General features: G+C 37.9%; 2 protein-coding genes and 1 long non-coding RNA gene across 3 annotated transcripts in view; all 3 read left to right on the top strand.

Annotated features, from left to right (window-relative positions):
• Nucleotides 1-15000, top strand: part of LOC145481786 (WD repeat-containing protein 70-like) — a 112074-nt gene that overhangs the window by 75321 nt on the left and 21753 nt on the right. The window contains exon 16 of the mRNA XM_081460321.1: nucleotides 6935-7019. Coding sequence (XP_081316447.1) covers nucleotides 6935-7019 — 85 coding nt within the window. The remainder of the gene's footprint in view (nucleotides 1-6934; nucleotides 7020-15000) is intronic.
• Nucleotides 1922-4515, top strand: LOC145481790 (WD repeat-containing protein 70-like). Its single transcript, XM_081460325.1, has 3 exons — nucleotides 1922-2523; nucleotides 3138-3214; nucleotides 4388-4515. Exons 1-3 carry the CDS (start codon nucleotides 2482-2484, stop codon nucleotides 4476-4478), a joined length of 210 nt encoding a protein of 69 aa, XP_081316451.1. The 5' UTR covers nucleotides 1922-2481; the 3' UTR covers nucleotides 4479-4515.
• Nucleotides 11775-14936, top strand: LOC145481791 (uncharacterized). Its single transcript, XR_014048688.1, has 3 exons — nucleotides 11775-12246; nucleotides 12282-12695; nucleotides 13100-14936. It is a non-coding gene; the product is annotated as an uncharacterized LOC145481791 (long non-coding RNA).

Genomic DNA, 15000 nt, shown 5'->3' on the forward strand with positions numbered 1-15000 from the left:
ATCTGTGAGGAACAATGTGGAAGCTAAATGTAAGCCAGGCTTTCACAAGCGACCCAAAACGCGGCCCTCGTGTTATGTCGTTAGACTTGTAAGAAGAGGGACATTACATCACAATGTTCCTATTCAATCAAAACCTTGTTATTTAAAGAGCGGACAAGTGAAAATAAAACTTTTCAATGGTTAAATCACTAGTCAGTGGGTAAGCGTTAACAACATAGTACAAGCGGAGCAGCGAGGGAACGTAATGAACTTATATAGTGCTTATTTCATCCTCAAGTTCAGTCGTGAATGCCTTAAAATCATGCGATGTACAAATCATGTTTGATATCAAAGTGACGCTTACAGCGAACATGCTCAGCGAAAGAGTCCATTTCCAGTTTTATTTACTTGGGATGCGTCCTGCACTCCTTTTGAAGAGATGGAGTAGTAGATTCCTTAACTCCAGATATTTTTTAAAAGAAAATTTTGTGGACAAAGCCAGCGACTTTCCAAATGATGGCGAGGAATAATGAGCTTGGTTGGTATATGGCTGGAAGCTTTTAAAATGCGGCTTTGTATGCTAATGTAAAATGCACAGATACCTTGATAACTTCTTCATTGTGGTTTACAATAAACAACTTGTTTCCACAGGAACACCACAGGCTTTCTCTCACAACCGCCAACGCCATTACGGGAGACTTACCGAGACCTACGGCTTTTGGCTCACTGAAGTTCCACGTACCCTCTGAAAACCAGTTGTAAAACAAAATACACTGAACAAACGAAAACACTTTCAAAATGACTTCCTTTTGGCTTTTAACTCTTTTCCCGCGCTTTTCACCGGTTACATCAGTTCTCGCTTTTCGCGCCCTTTTCACCGGAGAACTGATTGCTTCGTGCCATTGGTAGCTTTAGTCATAAGTCACGTGCAAGTCACGTCCCTGTCTCTTTGTTGATTACGTTAAATTCAATAAATGGCCGAAAACAGCCAACAAACGCAAAGTGGGCGGAAAAAAGAAAGAATTAAAGAACAACAAGAAGAACAGAAGGCAGAATTTGAATTCGCTAAAAGGTATTGTGACAAATGGTTATTGGCCAAGCCTGAGATCAAGATGGCTGGATATTTTACCAAGACTTCATTTTGCTTGCCTTGACCGAACAAGAATTTACTGTATGGCATACAAGACACAATTTTTTTACGGGACACAGCGAGCAATCCCGAGAGCGCAAGCTAGACCAACCTTGCGGGCGCAGATAACCAATTAGAGCGCAGACTTTGGTCTATTTTGCCCACTTACGGAGTTAGCTATATCATAATTGTCTTAGTTCTAGGTCAAACTTTATTTAAGATAATTTTCCTCCTTTTTACCTTGATTGCGTTTGAAAATGACCACGCTACCGTCGGCCACGCCAGCAAAGATCTTCATATTTACCTTCATTGAAGAAGAAGCAAACATGGTTTTCAGCAGTGTTTCAGCCAGAAAATTTTACTTGAGGGCCAAAGTGGCCCCTAAAGATCTTTTTTAGGGGCCAATTTTTTAGGAAAGGGGTCAATAAACTAAAAGCTACAGAAGGAAAAAATGCATCACGGCACCAAGGAAAATAAAGCAGTTTATTAGGATCTATGATAAAATTTAATAGTAAGTGCTTTTTGAAGGGTTTCTACTCAATAAAGTTTCTTTTGAATCAGATACTAGTATGAAGGATCCGTGCATTACAAGAGAACAATCCTTGGGCCTACATGACGTAGTCAATGATCAAGGGTTTGCAATGCATTATAGGGCGATTTCAGACACGGTCAACCATTTGGAAGTTTTCCGATATGAGGGAATCAATACAGCAAAGCAAAAGGATGGATTGACTTCTTTTCTTATGTTGAATGTTTTAAAAGCAAAAATCTTTCGATATGATTTTTCCAGAAGGACATAATGTGTGACAAAATAACCGTTATTGATCGTCAACACAGAGAAATGTAGTCGCCATTATGCCGTAATATGGCGACTGAACCAGAATTTTTGGTCGCCAAGGATGAACTGCTTGTTGCACTGGCAACCGTATCGATCACAATTTCGAACACTGGGATGGCCTTTAAAATATTATGCCTTTGTGAAGTCTGCAGTCTTGTAAAAGGAAAGGGCCAAATTGGCCCTTTTTTCGTTTTTCTGGGGGCCATCTCTGATTGTAACGCGGGATTCCCGCAAATTATGGCGTGCTCTGGCCGAAACACTGGTTTAAACTGTTTTGTTAATGTGTAGTTGCAGAAAATATTCATACCTCTCCCATAGAAGGGATTTTCTCCAAAAACCCCCCCTAACCCTCTGCTTTAAATTTTTTGCTTTAAAGATCCCCTCACCCTCCCCCACCCCCTGAGGAAATTCCAGTTTGATCCCATCTGTGGAGGGAGTATCCATGGATATTTTCTGGAACTGCACAATTTGTAATAAATGATTAAATTTTCAGGCAAAGGTGATCGACAGAGATGGGTTTGAGGTTCTTGAATGCATGAAAGGAGATCAGTACATTGTTGACATGACCAACATTAAAGTATGCTTGCTTGAAGAGTTTCAATGAGTTATTGCCTTATTTTTTGTGACTTTTTACACCCTTCTCATGGTTTTCCACACGCCTCTGTTTCACTATACAATAATCTGGCATCTAAAAGATGAGTTGCTTGTATCTAGTGTACATACATATAATTATGGAGTAATTAAAATTGTGTCTATCATCCGATTTGATAAGCACCTCAGAAATGGAAACTGCCAAGTAATGCTGCCTGGTGTGGAATTGAGCAGTTGAACAGAAGCATATTAATAAAATGGTTTCAAACAAAAGGCAACTGCAATTTTATAGGGTTTGGGATCGAGGCATGCTGTTCATACATCTCGTACAAATGTGTCTCTTGTATGAGATTGTTTTGACTTTTTGAAGACTTGTAATGTACTTTGGTTGATCATTTTTTTAATCAACTAAAACCTCAGACACACTAAAACCTCCTGTAACATACAGTATCTTGATACATGTATATATTGCTCTGTCCTTGTGATGTACCAGATGTTCTAGTTGGTCTTTTGTTTACAGACTAATTTCTGTCACATAATATTAAATTTAATTTGTTCTTTGTAATATCACTTTCTAAAGTGGCAAATTCCTCTTTCCAGGGTCATGTGGCCATGTTAAACAGTGCATGCTGGAACCCAAAGGTTAAAGATGAGTTCATATCATGCAGCAATGATGGGTACGTGCAAGGCTTTTCCCTTTTTCCCTCCCTATGTCATACTTGTAATCAGTCCTTGTTGTGCAGTGGGATGCATTTAATGCATTCACTTTTAGGTACAGTCGAACCTCGATTATCCGGACCTCGATTATCCGGACTATTCGATTATCCGGACTTTTTTCTCTGGTCACAATTTTTTCATGAATATTAATTAGTTGTGATCTTGAAAACTCAAAGTCGCAAAAAGCCCAATAATCCTTTCAAAAGACTGTTGAAACAGCGTATTATCCTGCGCGCTTTTCAAAATTCGCAAGTGCGACGAGACAAAGAAATATTCTGATACATTGAGCTGATATCTGATTGGCTCAATTGTTTTGTTACCAAGGGAATTTCATGCTTGATTAGTTCCTTTCGCGTGGGTTATGCAAACACACGAGCGATCGATCGTAAACTCAAATTAAAAACATGTCTACGAAGCGAAAGCGAGCCGTTCTATCGATTAAAGATAAGCAGATAATTATTTCACGTTTGGATAAAGGAGAGAAAGGAACAAATTTAGCTCAAGAATTTGGCACCAGCAAGTAGCAGATCTCTGACATACGGAAGAACAAAGACAAGATCCTAAAATTTACTGACAGCATCGAGACAAGCGAAGGATCAAAACGAAAGTCCCTGATTAAGCTACAGGTCTTTGAAGCAAACAAACATGCTTGAACATTTTAGGCTTTTGTAAATACCTGAACTGAAAGTTTTTATTTGTAAATACATACAGGCTGTGTAGATTTCACAATTAAAATGTTTTCTCTGCTGTATACCTTTTGTTTACATTTCTACCTCATTAATAAACATGTTTTCGATTATCCGGACTCTCGATTATCCGGACTATTTACCGAGGTCCCGACGAGTCCGGATAATCGAGGTTCGACTACACTTTTGTCAAGTGTACATGTAAGTATGTAGCAATTAGTAATTTTTTTTAAAGCTCTTACCTATTGTAGTCCTGTTCTATTTTAAATTTACATGACTTGTATAAGGCATTGCTGTTTGATAATGGGTTGAAGTAATTTTGTAAGAACACCTTCCCTGTTTCCTGTGTGATTCTGAGCTTTCAGCGTGATGTAAAGATGTACGTCATTATGTAAACATAAACTTAAGTAGCTTTTGTTATTTTCTCAACATTCTCTTTGGCTATAGGACTGTGAGGATATGGAACACAGAAAACCCCAAGAAAAACAAAACTCAGTTATCAAGACCAAGAACAAGCAAGGCAAGAGAATCTGTGTAGCTCTAACCCTAGTGCTTGGATAGACCTATGGTAAGGTGTGGGCTGCATTTTGTGAAATGCAAATGTTGTTAAATTTTTTTTTGTTGATTCATTCAGGGAAGAAGACAATTCCTACACACTGCTGCTTCAGTAAGGATGGACGAATAATTGCAGCAGCATGTCAAGTAAGCTCTTAATAAGTAACAGTACAAAAATGTATGACTGACATGATTATTTTGCCTTGTTCCTGTGACATTGTACGTGTAGTAAGTACATGAATTTGTTACTGTGTTGGACAGACTTTTGATACTATGATTGATAACTACAGTGTAACTCCATTATCTTGTTATCTGGTACTCTCAAGGTGATTCCTTAGTACTGCATTGCGCAATTCCCTACTGCCCATGAATTTTTGCGTCATTAGCGCGCGCACATGAGCGCGTGCATGTACAAAACATAAGAGATTTCCCTCAAACTAAGCTCGATAGCGAAATAAATGCCCCCTTTCTCTTAAACGAGCACGGTGACCCTCACTTTTTATTTCATAATTTCAGTGAGAGCAATATCCTCAATAACTGAGAAAGAAATTAGCAGAAATCTATGGCTACTTTTTTGGCAAATGAAATAAATACTACAGAGGGAGACATAACGGGCCCAACAGCGTGTGTCCAAATTGTGTTTCCTTTAAAGGATAAAAAAAATGCAGGGTATTTGAAGACATTTTTTCTTGGACGTAGATGAATAAACAATCAAAGAAAGTCAAACTCTGTGTGATATAACACGCTGCATTGAAAAATAATTGAGCTTATTTGTTGTGCACGGAGATTACCAAAAGTCACCTAAATAACCTTATTTGTCAGCATTGTGGCGTGGAAACAAGCACTGTGACCCCCTCTTTTTACTAGGTTTTTAATATCTCCTTGTCCTGTAACAACAGCATACCAAGTTTCATCGGAAATCTATGGTGGGTTCTTTTACTAGGGACTGATCACCGTAAGGGAAAGGGAAAATAGATTAACATGTTGGGGGCTCGAGATAGCAGAGGGTGAGTGACTGAATAAGTATATATCCAGAGGAAATGATTTGAGTTTGAGATATGGGAGGAGTTTGAGATAGCAAGATTAAAAATACTGCAGTACAGTAGCTAACAGCAATACCAGCACTTTAAACACCATTGTTTAGTACTTCATCAATGGTGTCATTTGTATTCTCTACTGCAGTATTAATCTTTATTTTGTACATATTGTATTTCCTCCTAGGATGGATCCATTCAAGGCTGGGACACAAGAAGACCCTTTGTAAGTCCAGTGAAATCTCCTTAAATCTCTACAGTACACCGTTGGTGTTTGTGTAAACACCAATTTTTTCCCTTGGATTGATATCTGTTTCCACAGCTATACTTGAAAGTAGTGTACAGTATAACATAACTGATGCTACACAGTAGTACTGATGCTTTAAAGGAAAGTGGGGTCATGAAATGGGTGTCATGCAATGCTCTTTGTGATGCTGTCACACAACACTTGTTTTTATTACACAACAGCAATGTCACACAATGTGCTCACACTCAGCATTGCTGTCATACCACATTGGTATCGCACAACAACGATACATGTCACACAACATTGTACTCACTCAGTGGCTGTCACACAATGTATGCTGCTGCACAAAATTGTTGTCACATTATCAGTTATTTTCTTTAATTGTCAGCTGTCATGATCATTCAGGAACTTTACCAATGGAAGTTTGTTTCTTTGTTTTCCTTAATTAGATCCACACCACCTATCTACAGCGCACCGCTCATCCATTAGGAAGTGACACGTCATGTCTAACTTTTTCACATCGAGGAAACATACTGGCATCAAGAGGAGGTAAGAGCAAAACAATAAATTCAATTTAATAAGGATGTTAAAAGCACGTAGGGATCAGGTAGTACGCACATACACACTGTACACATAATCTTACGGACTGACCTGAATTGATATGATTAATATAATAATTTCCCAGCCTTTCCCTGTTCAAACCCAAACAAGTCAGTCACCCCCTTTCGGATATTGTTGCAACACATCTTTCCTTGTTTCTGTGGTTTCCATGGGTACCATACATGCAGTTACCATGGTTTCTATCTTTTCCCTTTAGTTTTGGCTTAAAACACCTGTAGTGAAAACTCGGCTTTTGAACTACTTGGCTCTGCATTTCTCTCGCAGAAAAAAGTATTGCTTTTGATTACTGAACTCAGCACAAAGACAGAGACAAAGCTTAACCTTCAATGTGATTGCTACACCCCAAAGAGTGCACGGTTGCATGCTTAAAAAGGGGTTGCTGGTGAAAATCACCATCTATATTTCAAGATCTCGTCCAGCCACCCTGCTGAGTTTGAGCTGCGTATTTCAAAACTTGGTGACGACCTGGCATTGTGTGCAGGTTGATTTTGTCATGTTACTCATTTGCTCACTGTTGTTTTTTTATATTTACATTAGGTGATGATACTCTGAAAATCTGGGATCTGAGAAACTTCAAGGAATATCTCAATGTTGCCATGAATTTAACAAATTACTATCCAAAGTAAGCAAAATTACCGTAAATCCTCGAATTAGCGCCCCCCTCGAATAAGCGCCTCCCTCCCCTCCCCCCATTTTTTGGGCAAGTAATGAGACGACAAAGGATGAATAGTTTTTGTCGTGCAGTATTAGCGGAGCTCCGGCAAGAAAAGGAAACCCATGAATTGATTTTCTCGTGGTTATCATGGCTAGCGGTATTGCTCGTGGGCGCGTACGCACGACGGCGACGACGACGACGGAGTCGCGCAAGATGGCGGCCATACTTCAGCTAATAGGTTGACAGAGACATGCACCCTCGGTTTGTAGCGGGAGAATGCCATTTTTCTTGGCGGGATTTTTAAAGAAAAACGATAGCGGAGGTTGATCTAATATTTTTAAGACAGGGTTGCACTGAAGCAAAAAACAGAGAGCAAGAATTAACAGGCAAAGAAGTAGCGAAGAAGATCGCGAAAAAGACTGAGCGGGCCAGCGCTGGGGAAGGAGGCGAGACAGTACTGAACAATGCCGTGAATTATAGCTAGTCAAGGGCTAGAGAAAGGAGGTGAAATAATACCGAACAATGCCGTGAACCAAAGCTAACGAGGGCTATAGAAAGGAGGCGAAAGTACCCGACAAATTGATTCAGAAGACTGCCGAACTCCCCATGGCCAAGTTCAAAATTCGCGCGAACGTGATGCTGTGCAGCCGTGCAAGAAAATTCAAAAGTCACCTGATTTGGTCAGGTGATGGACAAGAGAAATCAAACGTGCCCGAGTGTTTTAGGGAAATTACAAAACAGTAAACGTAGCGGAAAAAAGTGGTTGATTCGTTGATCTATCGAAAATATAACTTCAGTTCAGTCTTCACAACTTTTGCTGCAAGTTTCTGCCCGGAAGATTTACACTGGCCGAACTGAATTGCCAACTTGCGGTAAGTGACATTTGTTGTTGCGTTTGCTATGAAAATTAACAAGTTGCCTCGGCGATATAAGCTTATTTTCAATTGGAATCCATTAAAAGTCTTCCTTATTTGAAGCCATGCTGTAAGAGATTTTAAAAATTGCATCGTTTTAATTTCGCTCGTCTCTAAACAATAACACGTGGGTCGCTTTGGAGGTTGCTGTAAGTTGTAAACAAATTAATTTTTCTGTCGATTTTCGTCGTCAACTTAAGCTTATAACCTCACGTCTAAAAATAAGCTCAGCCAAAACCGTACTTGTAAACACGGCCGGGCGAGTTTTGAAGTTTTCTCTGAGTTAGTTAGCACTGCCGCTTCGTAGACTGCTAAAATTTCTTCTGTTGTTGAAAACCAAGGAAGGTCTACAAACCATTTTAAGCCGAAGCGAACAGGATTTGCTAAATTTAATTTTGTTCCTATGTGAATATTTGCATATTGTGATTACAAAGTATGGAGATTTCCTCGTTTTGTTAGTTCAATTTATTCGGTTTGGCGAAATGCTTTTGTGAATTCCGAGGTTAATTTGGTTGAAGACTGGTAAAGCTACTGCCAATAAAATGACTGCAAAGCTAAATTAAGCCGTCGACAAAAATACAGACTCTCAGTAATATTCCAATTTAAGCGTGAATAATTTTTAAACTTTAACACCGCAAGCTTAAACGAATTTTCTTTATCCTCTCTTTTATTCGGTCACCTTTCATTGAGAAGGGATTTGCTGTTGATACTCGAGCTCAGATGTAGTGATATGCATCTTGTGTTTTTTAATGTAGATTTCCTCGTTTTATTTTGTTGTCTGTCCAATTAGTTCGGTTTGGTGAAATGCTTATATAGTCCAAAATGTCGAGTAGACGATTATGCATGGCAATCCTGTCTGCAAATAAAGCTCTGCTTTGATTTTGATTGGCTATTTCATTTTATTTGTGCCATTGCTTTTGGTTGGGGGTACATGGACCCTATTTTCTTAACAAGAGGTTATTCCCCAATGCGGTATTTACACTTAATATGGAAATGTTCCTAAAAAGTGACATGGTACTAATTAACTCAGTAAATTGAACAGTGTAATAGAAGTTCTTGCCCTGACCATTTCTCGGTAATAAGAATAACTTTTACATACATATATACACAATTTAGTTGGAGAGAGCATTCTCCTATCTCCACGCTCTCTCTCTCTACTCTCTTCTTCACACTAATTTTTTATTAACTAACTTATTTAATGAATGTCACTGACTGTTTTCTTTGTTGTGCATGCATACTTTTTTGCTCGTCGAAGAAAGTTTCAGTTTCTTCCTGGCTGTACAGTTTCCTTTCTCCTGTCCTGTACCAATTCGTTTGTGATGTAACTTTGTGAATTCTCTATTCTCCTTAAATTTTATCTCATCGGGTTGATAGAATGCACTCTCAGAGTGTTCCATCATTGTCTTTGGTCGCTACAATTTTCCAGAAAAAAGCAATAGTTTTCTTAATTTCCTTTTACTTTGTGTTAGGACTTTTTAGCATGCCTGTAATTGGCCCATGGGCATTACGGGAGAATAATTTTCAAGTAAAGAATTACATTCGTTTTAGCGTTGAGTATTTTAAATTGTTATGAATTAGGCATTTCTTTTTATTTTTTATTTTTTATATTTTTTTATTTTAGTTGCACGCAATGTTTTATGATTTTACTGAGGTATACCATGTAAATGTAAGTAATGCACTGGAATTGGCCAATCAGAGTGTGCATTATATCGGCTTTAAACACAAACCATATATAATAAATGACTTGTATGTAAATGATATTTTTATTACAGAGAACTGGACAGGGCAAGAACTTCTTCTTTTGTGAATTTATATATTAATTCCTCTCAGTGCTGTCAAAATGTCTCAGGAACCTTCATTTCTGATAATCTATTATTTTCCACCATACCTACAGCACAGAAGCTCACCAAATCCTAACTGATAACTAACATGTGTGTATCTCTAGCCTTTGCTGTGTGCTACATGTATATTCTGTTATCCTGCCTTAACTGCTAGAAACAATTTTGACAGAGCTGTTGCAACAGTTTCACTTAAATTGAATTCCAGTAACAGCGCTACATGTAGCAGTGTTATTGAGTATGAACTTTATGGAGGATTTTAAATTTTTATTTTTTTATGATTACAGACGGCAACAAAATATACATGTGTATACATAACCTGATGTTGGTGTTGGTTACAAACCGTAGTTTATAATGGTCATCCTATTACAGGTAAGGGAGAAAAAGTTCAGAGAGTTTAGAACATTTCTTCCCCCAGTACACCTTCTGTCTATAGGTGCAATAATTGAGAGGTTATATATATATACGAAGAGTAATGTAAAGTTACTGTATAAACTTAGCATTAAAATCTGACATTTGATAAAATTAGTCACGATTTAATTGTTATCACTCCCTGTGAATTCATAGAGATTCCAGAGGCAAATTATCACCTAATGTGGAAGTCCAGTCTTCAAGTGAGGGAAAATGACACAAAAGAGTTACAATGAAAGTAAAAAGAATTGTGAATGTTGATATGGTGCACATTATACATCATGTAAAGGTATTTGGTGAGTGCCAAAGGCATAACATTTCATTTATTGCTTTTTCAGGACAAATTATATAACAGTGACGTTTTAAAAGGTGTGATCAGAAAAAAAAATGAGTACATTGTCCAGGTAGCACCAGTTTATGGACGGCATATGCAGACGGTAAGAGGAACTGTAAACACTACCACGTAAGTTAGTTTTATGCTTATGACTTCTTGTTCTTGGATTTTGCGTCATTTCATCACAAGAATAGGTAATGAAAGATGCAATAGTTGTTGCAATATATTTTTGAAGGAAAACTTATAAGTCTGCGTACGCTGGATAACAGCCATGTGTAAACTGAATGTGAAGCAAACACTCTGTTAAAGATGGGGCAACCCTAAAACCCAGAAACTGGAATCCGGAATCTGGGACCTAAAACCGGAATCCAGAAACTGGAAACCGGAATCCGCAAATCAAAGAAAATAAGTTCTTCAAATACACGAAAATTGTTTTGCTTAGCTTTTCGACTGTAAAAAGTAAGCTGCCAAGTAAAAAGGACCTCAAACTTAACCTTTTTTGAAACAAAAATTCCCTGTCTGTTGAAATCATGCAACTGTTATTTTTAGTGAGGGCTATGACTATGAGAGTCTCAGTAAAGTGCGTCTTAATTTTATTCCAAGCACCTCGAGAGTCTCTAAAATAAGCTTGCTGGTAATTGCCATTTTGTTTAATAAGTGATCTTCAATTTACCGGGAGTATAAATTTATCCTTTATGTCTAGTAGATACTGAACAAGATAGAAAATGTCATAGAGAACAGGATATCCGTCAGTGGCAGCCCCCTGTACATTGATGGTCACGCCCCCCACTTTCGAAGTCCAAAGGCTAACCCATCTGGTCTAAATATGAAATTTGATTTTTCCAACAGATACGAGACCAATTCCAGATTAACACAATTTCCACACTGATACTGTGACAAATCAGCCTTTCATATTCTTGGCGGCCATCATATTAAAACAATTTGTAGAAATGTTGCACACTTACTTCCGTCTGCTTCTCACTTGCTAACAGATCAGACCACATGTTGTTAAAAGATGCTTAAAGACTGCCAGAAACTCACTGCAATAGCCTATAATAGCTTGTTGTTAATGTGCTGCTCACCAGTCTTCTCAGAGCAACTTGATCTAGACAAGAAGCGGGCTCTCACTAGGGCCAGCTTCAACAAAAGATGGGTTTTGGGCTGGGGGCGTGTTTGGGCTGGGGGCGTGTTTGGGCTGGGGGCGTGTTTGGGCTGGGGGCGTGTTTGGGCTGGGGGCGTGTTTGGGCTGGGGGCGTGTTTGGGCTGGGGGCGTGAGTGGCAAAGCCGCATGAAGGCTCTTGGTGACATGCCAATGCAGAAAAACACTAGACACCTATTTAGCCTGCTCAGACACTAGAGACAGATACTAGAGCCTGCTCGCAGGCTATGAGTAACTCTATCCACCCAAAAAATCAGTAACCCTGACTGGATAGTGATGTACCCAATGGATAGCTTTATGCAGCTTTTGAACAACCGGGCCAGATATATAGCTAAGGGTTGTTCAGAACTAGTCAATAATTTTTTAGCAATTACAGTTTGTGGCTGAAGTAAAGCCAAGAAAATAAATAACAACAAAATAATTTTTGCTCATATTTATTTATTAGACATTGCTGAAGTGAATTATTTCTATCATCATTCATAATATCTGGATTCCAGATTCTGGTTTTTGGTTCCGGATTCCGGATTCCAGATTCTGGGTTCCGGATTCCAGATTCCAGATTCTGGATTCCAGATTTCGGTTTCCAAATTCAGTGTTTTAGGGTTGCCCCAGATGATGTACGTGTATATGTTAATCTTGAATAATCTGAAATTTCAGAGAGTTTAAAAATATCATATCATATCTGTGATGGTTCTGAGGTGGAGGGCTGTTACATGTACATGTAAATGTCTCATGCATGATTTTTCACTCGTTATGATTCAGGTGCAAATAGTTTCTGTATCTGTTGATGTGCAACAATCTACACCAATATTTCAACCTAATAATGTACAGTGTATATTAATTAACCAAATTATGCTGTTTTTAGTTGACCAGTCCTACTACATAGTAATGTGATGTTGAAGGGCACAAATTTAAAAACATGCCCAGTGTCAACTTGTCAAATATGTGAACTGGCCAGACAGTGTAGATTACAAAATTCTCTGAAAGGTAAGATGTTTCTTAAACATTATGTTGTAATTAATGATTTCTCAGACATTGTTTTCTTCAAGAAAAGATTCATACCCCACATGGAGGTTTTTTCTCTATTAGAGCTCTTGATTCCTGATACTTTAATTTGGAATTTCTAAAGAGTGGCCATGAATGGGTGTTGGGTGTGAATATCTTCTGGAACTGCACATTCATTCATTGAGTAAGCAAGAACATCAGTATTTATCCTGACAAACTCTGATTTTCTTCTGGAAGCTGAACTCATATACAGTTGTGCAGTTATATGTACAACCAAACATTGTAACCCTCAATGTTCCAGTTTCTTGTTTGAAGCAAATTGCATTTGCTCTTGAAAGCAAGTGGCGAAGTTCATAACAGTTATGTAAGTTTGCTTTGTATTTCAGGGCAGAGCCTGCCACAGTGAAAGTTGGAGTACCAACCCCTAGCATTTGATTCACTACTAACACTCAGTAAACAACTAACAATGAAGTACACTGTATATCAAAGAAAGGAATTACATGCCTGTTCCTGTCAGTCAATATATGAACAGTTTACAGATGGGGAGCCTGTATTAAAACATCAAAGATTTTCAAAGCAACCATGTCCTGGTGAGATATTTCTGAGGAAATATAAATTTAAGGTCCTTATGATTGCTTATAGGCATTGATTTTTATTGTAAACAATATCTTACTGAGTGTATTTTTCTTGCGTACTAATTGTTGTAGAACACAGACATCACTGTTATGACAGAGATGTTAATTTGTGAAAAGTTCTATAAACAAATGCATCTGGGAACAAATTAATTTATCATGGATACAGCTTCTGAGAGATCCCCAATATTAATGGAACATACACTGTTCATACATGTAAAAGAGTTCAGTAATTCATTACTTATGATTGTAATGCTTTGTTTGGTTTCTCTGTATTTACAGACAACTTGATGGGATTATAGATTCTGCACCAAGTTCATTGAATAAACTGACTTGGAGGTTCAGTTCTGCAACCCATCCTGTTTGTAGTAATATCATAGCTGCAACATTGTGACAGATACACTGCATTACATTATTAAGAAACACATATTAACTAATTATTTTTAAGTGCCTTTTAAATTAATCAGCTTTTCTTAGAGATAATTTACTCATGGTTTTATATAATTGGCTTTTTGGCTTTAAAATGATATTTATTGAGCTTTTAAATCAATTTTGTGATGATCTGCATTGGACATGGCATAAATTGATATTTTGCCAACACGAAATGGAGAATTGGGTCTAAAGCAAAGTTGCAGGATTAGCATTTTTGTAGAAAGAAAGGGTTGAGAAATTTGTGACATTCTACAGACAGCCTTGCCATTTGCAATGTCCGATAAGGTTAATTTGTTCCATTCTGTTGTAGAAATAGTGTTCTGTAATTTATAAATTATTTCAATCTGTTGTTTAAATGATTGCCTTAGAACCCCATGTCTGGCTTTGGTACATGTAGGATATTGATGCATTTTTTAGCCATTTTGCTGTAAATTATCTTAATTGATGTGTCAATCAAAACATATCTTGGATATGCTGGACTCTTCTGACAAATGTACCTATGCCTGGTATTTTTGTGAGATTTCATTTGGTAGAGATTCAGGGACTGAGTATATTGTAACCACTGCATTTCAATCAGTCCCCACAACAAAAAAATGTGTAAACCTCTTTTGTGTGGGAGTCATGTTAACTAAGGAAGAATATAATGATTAATAACAATGCCTTGTCTTTCTGAATAAGGTAGGAAAGAACAAGAAATGCCACCAAAAAGCACAGAAGACAGTTCTGTTCTGTGATCAAGAATTTTGGTTGCTTCCAAGAAATCCTTGAAATCATGGCTATATATTTCATAATCACACCATCTTACACCTCGATCTGCTGATATAATACTAGTTCCGGCTGAAACTATTAAATCATTCGCAATTTACCTCATACATGTTGGATTATTTTCATTAGTAACAACATTCCGAAAAATAACTGAGGAGCTCCGCTTTTAGGCTGGCCTAAATCTATATATTAGATTTGTGCATTGTTTCAGTTTGTGAACACGTTAAGTTTGGAAAAAAAATTACAAGTACTAATGGTGCCACGATTCAAACTTTAGGATCAGCTTTTTATGTCGATAAGCAGCTTATGTTGCTGTTTACGCGCAGATGATGTATTAAAAAATGATCATGTCAGGCGACGATTTGGAAAAAATTAAATAAGCGCCCCTCTCGAATAAGCCCCCCCCCCCCCCCCTCCATCTTCTCCTAAATTTGAAATAAGCACCCCGGGCGTTAATT

The sequence above is a fragment of the Orbicella franksi genome, chromosome 3 (assembly GCF_964199315.1).
Source record: "Orbicella franksi chromosome 3, jaOrbFran1.1, whole genome shotgun sequence".
In the NCBI taxonomy this organism is placed as follows: Eukaryota; Metazoa; Cnidaria; class Anthozoa; order Scleractinia; family Merulinidae; genus Orbicella; species Orbicella franksi.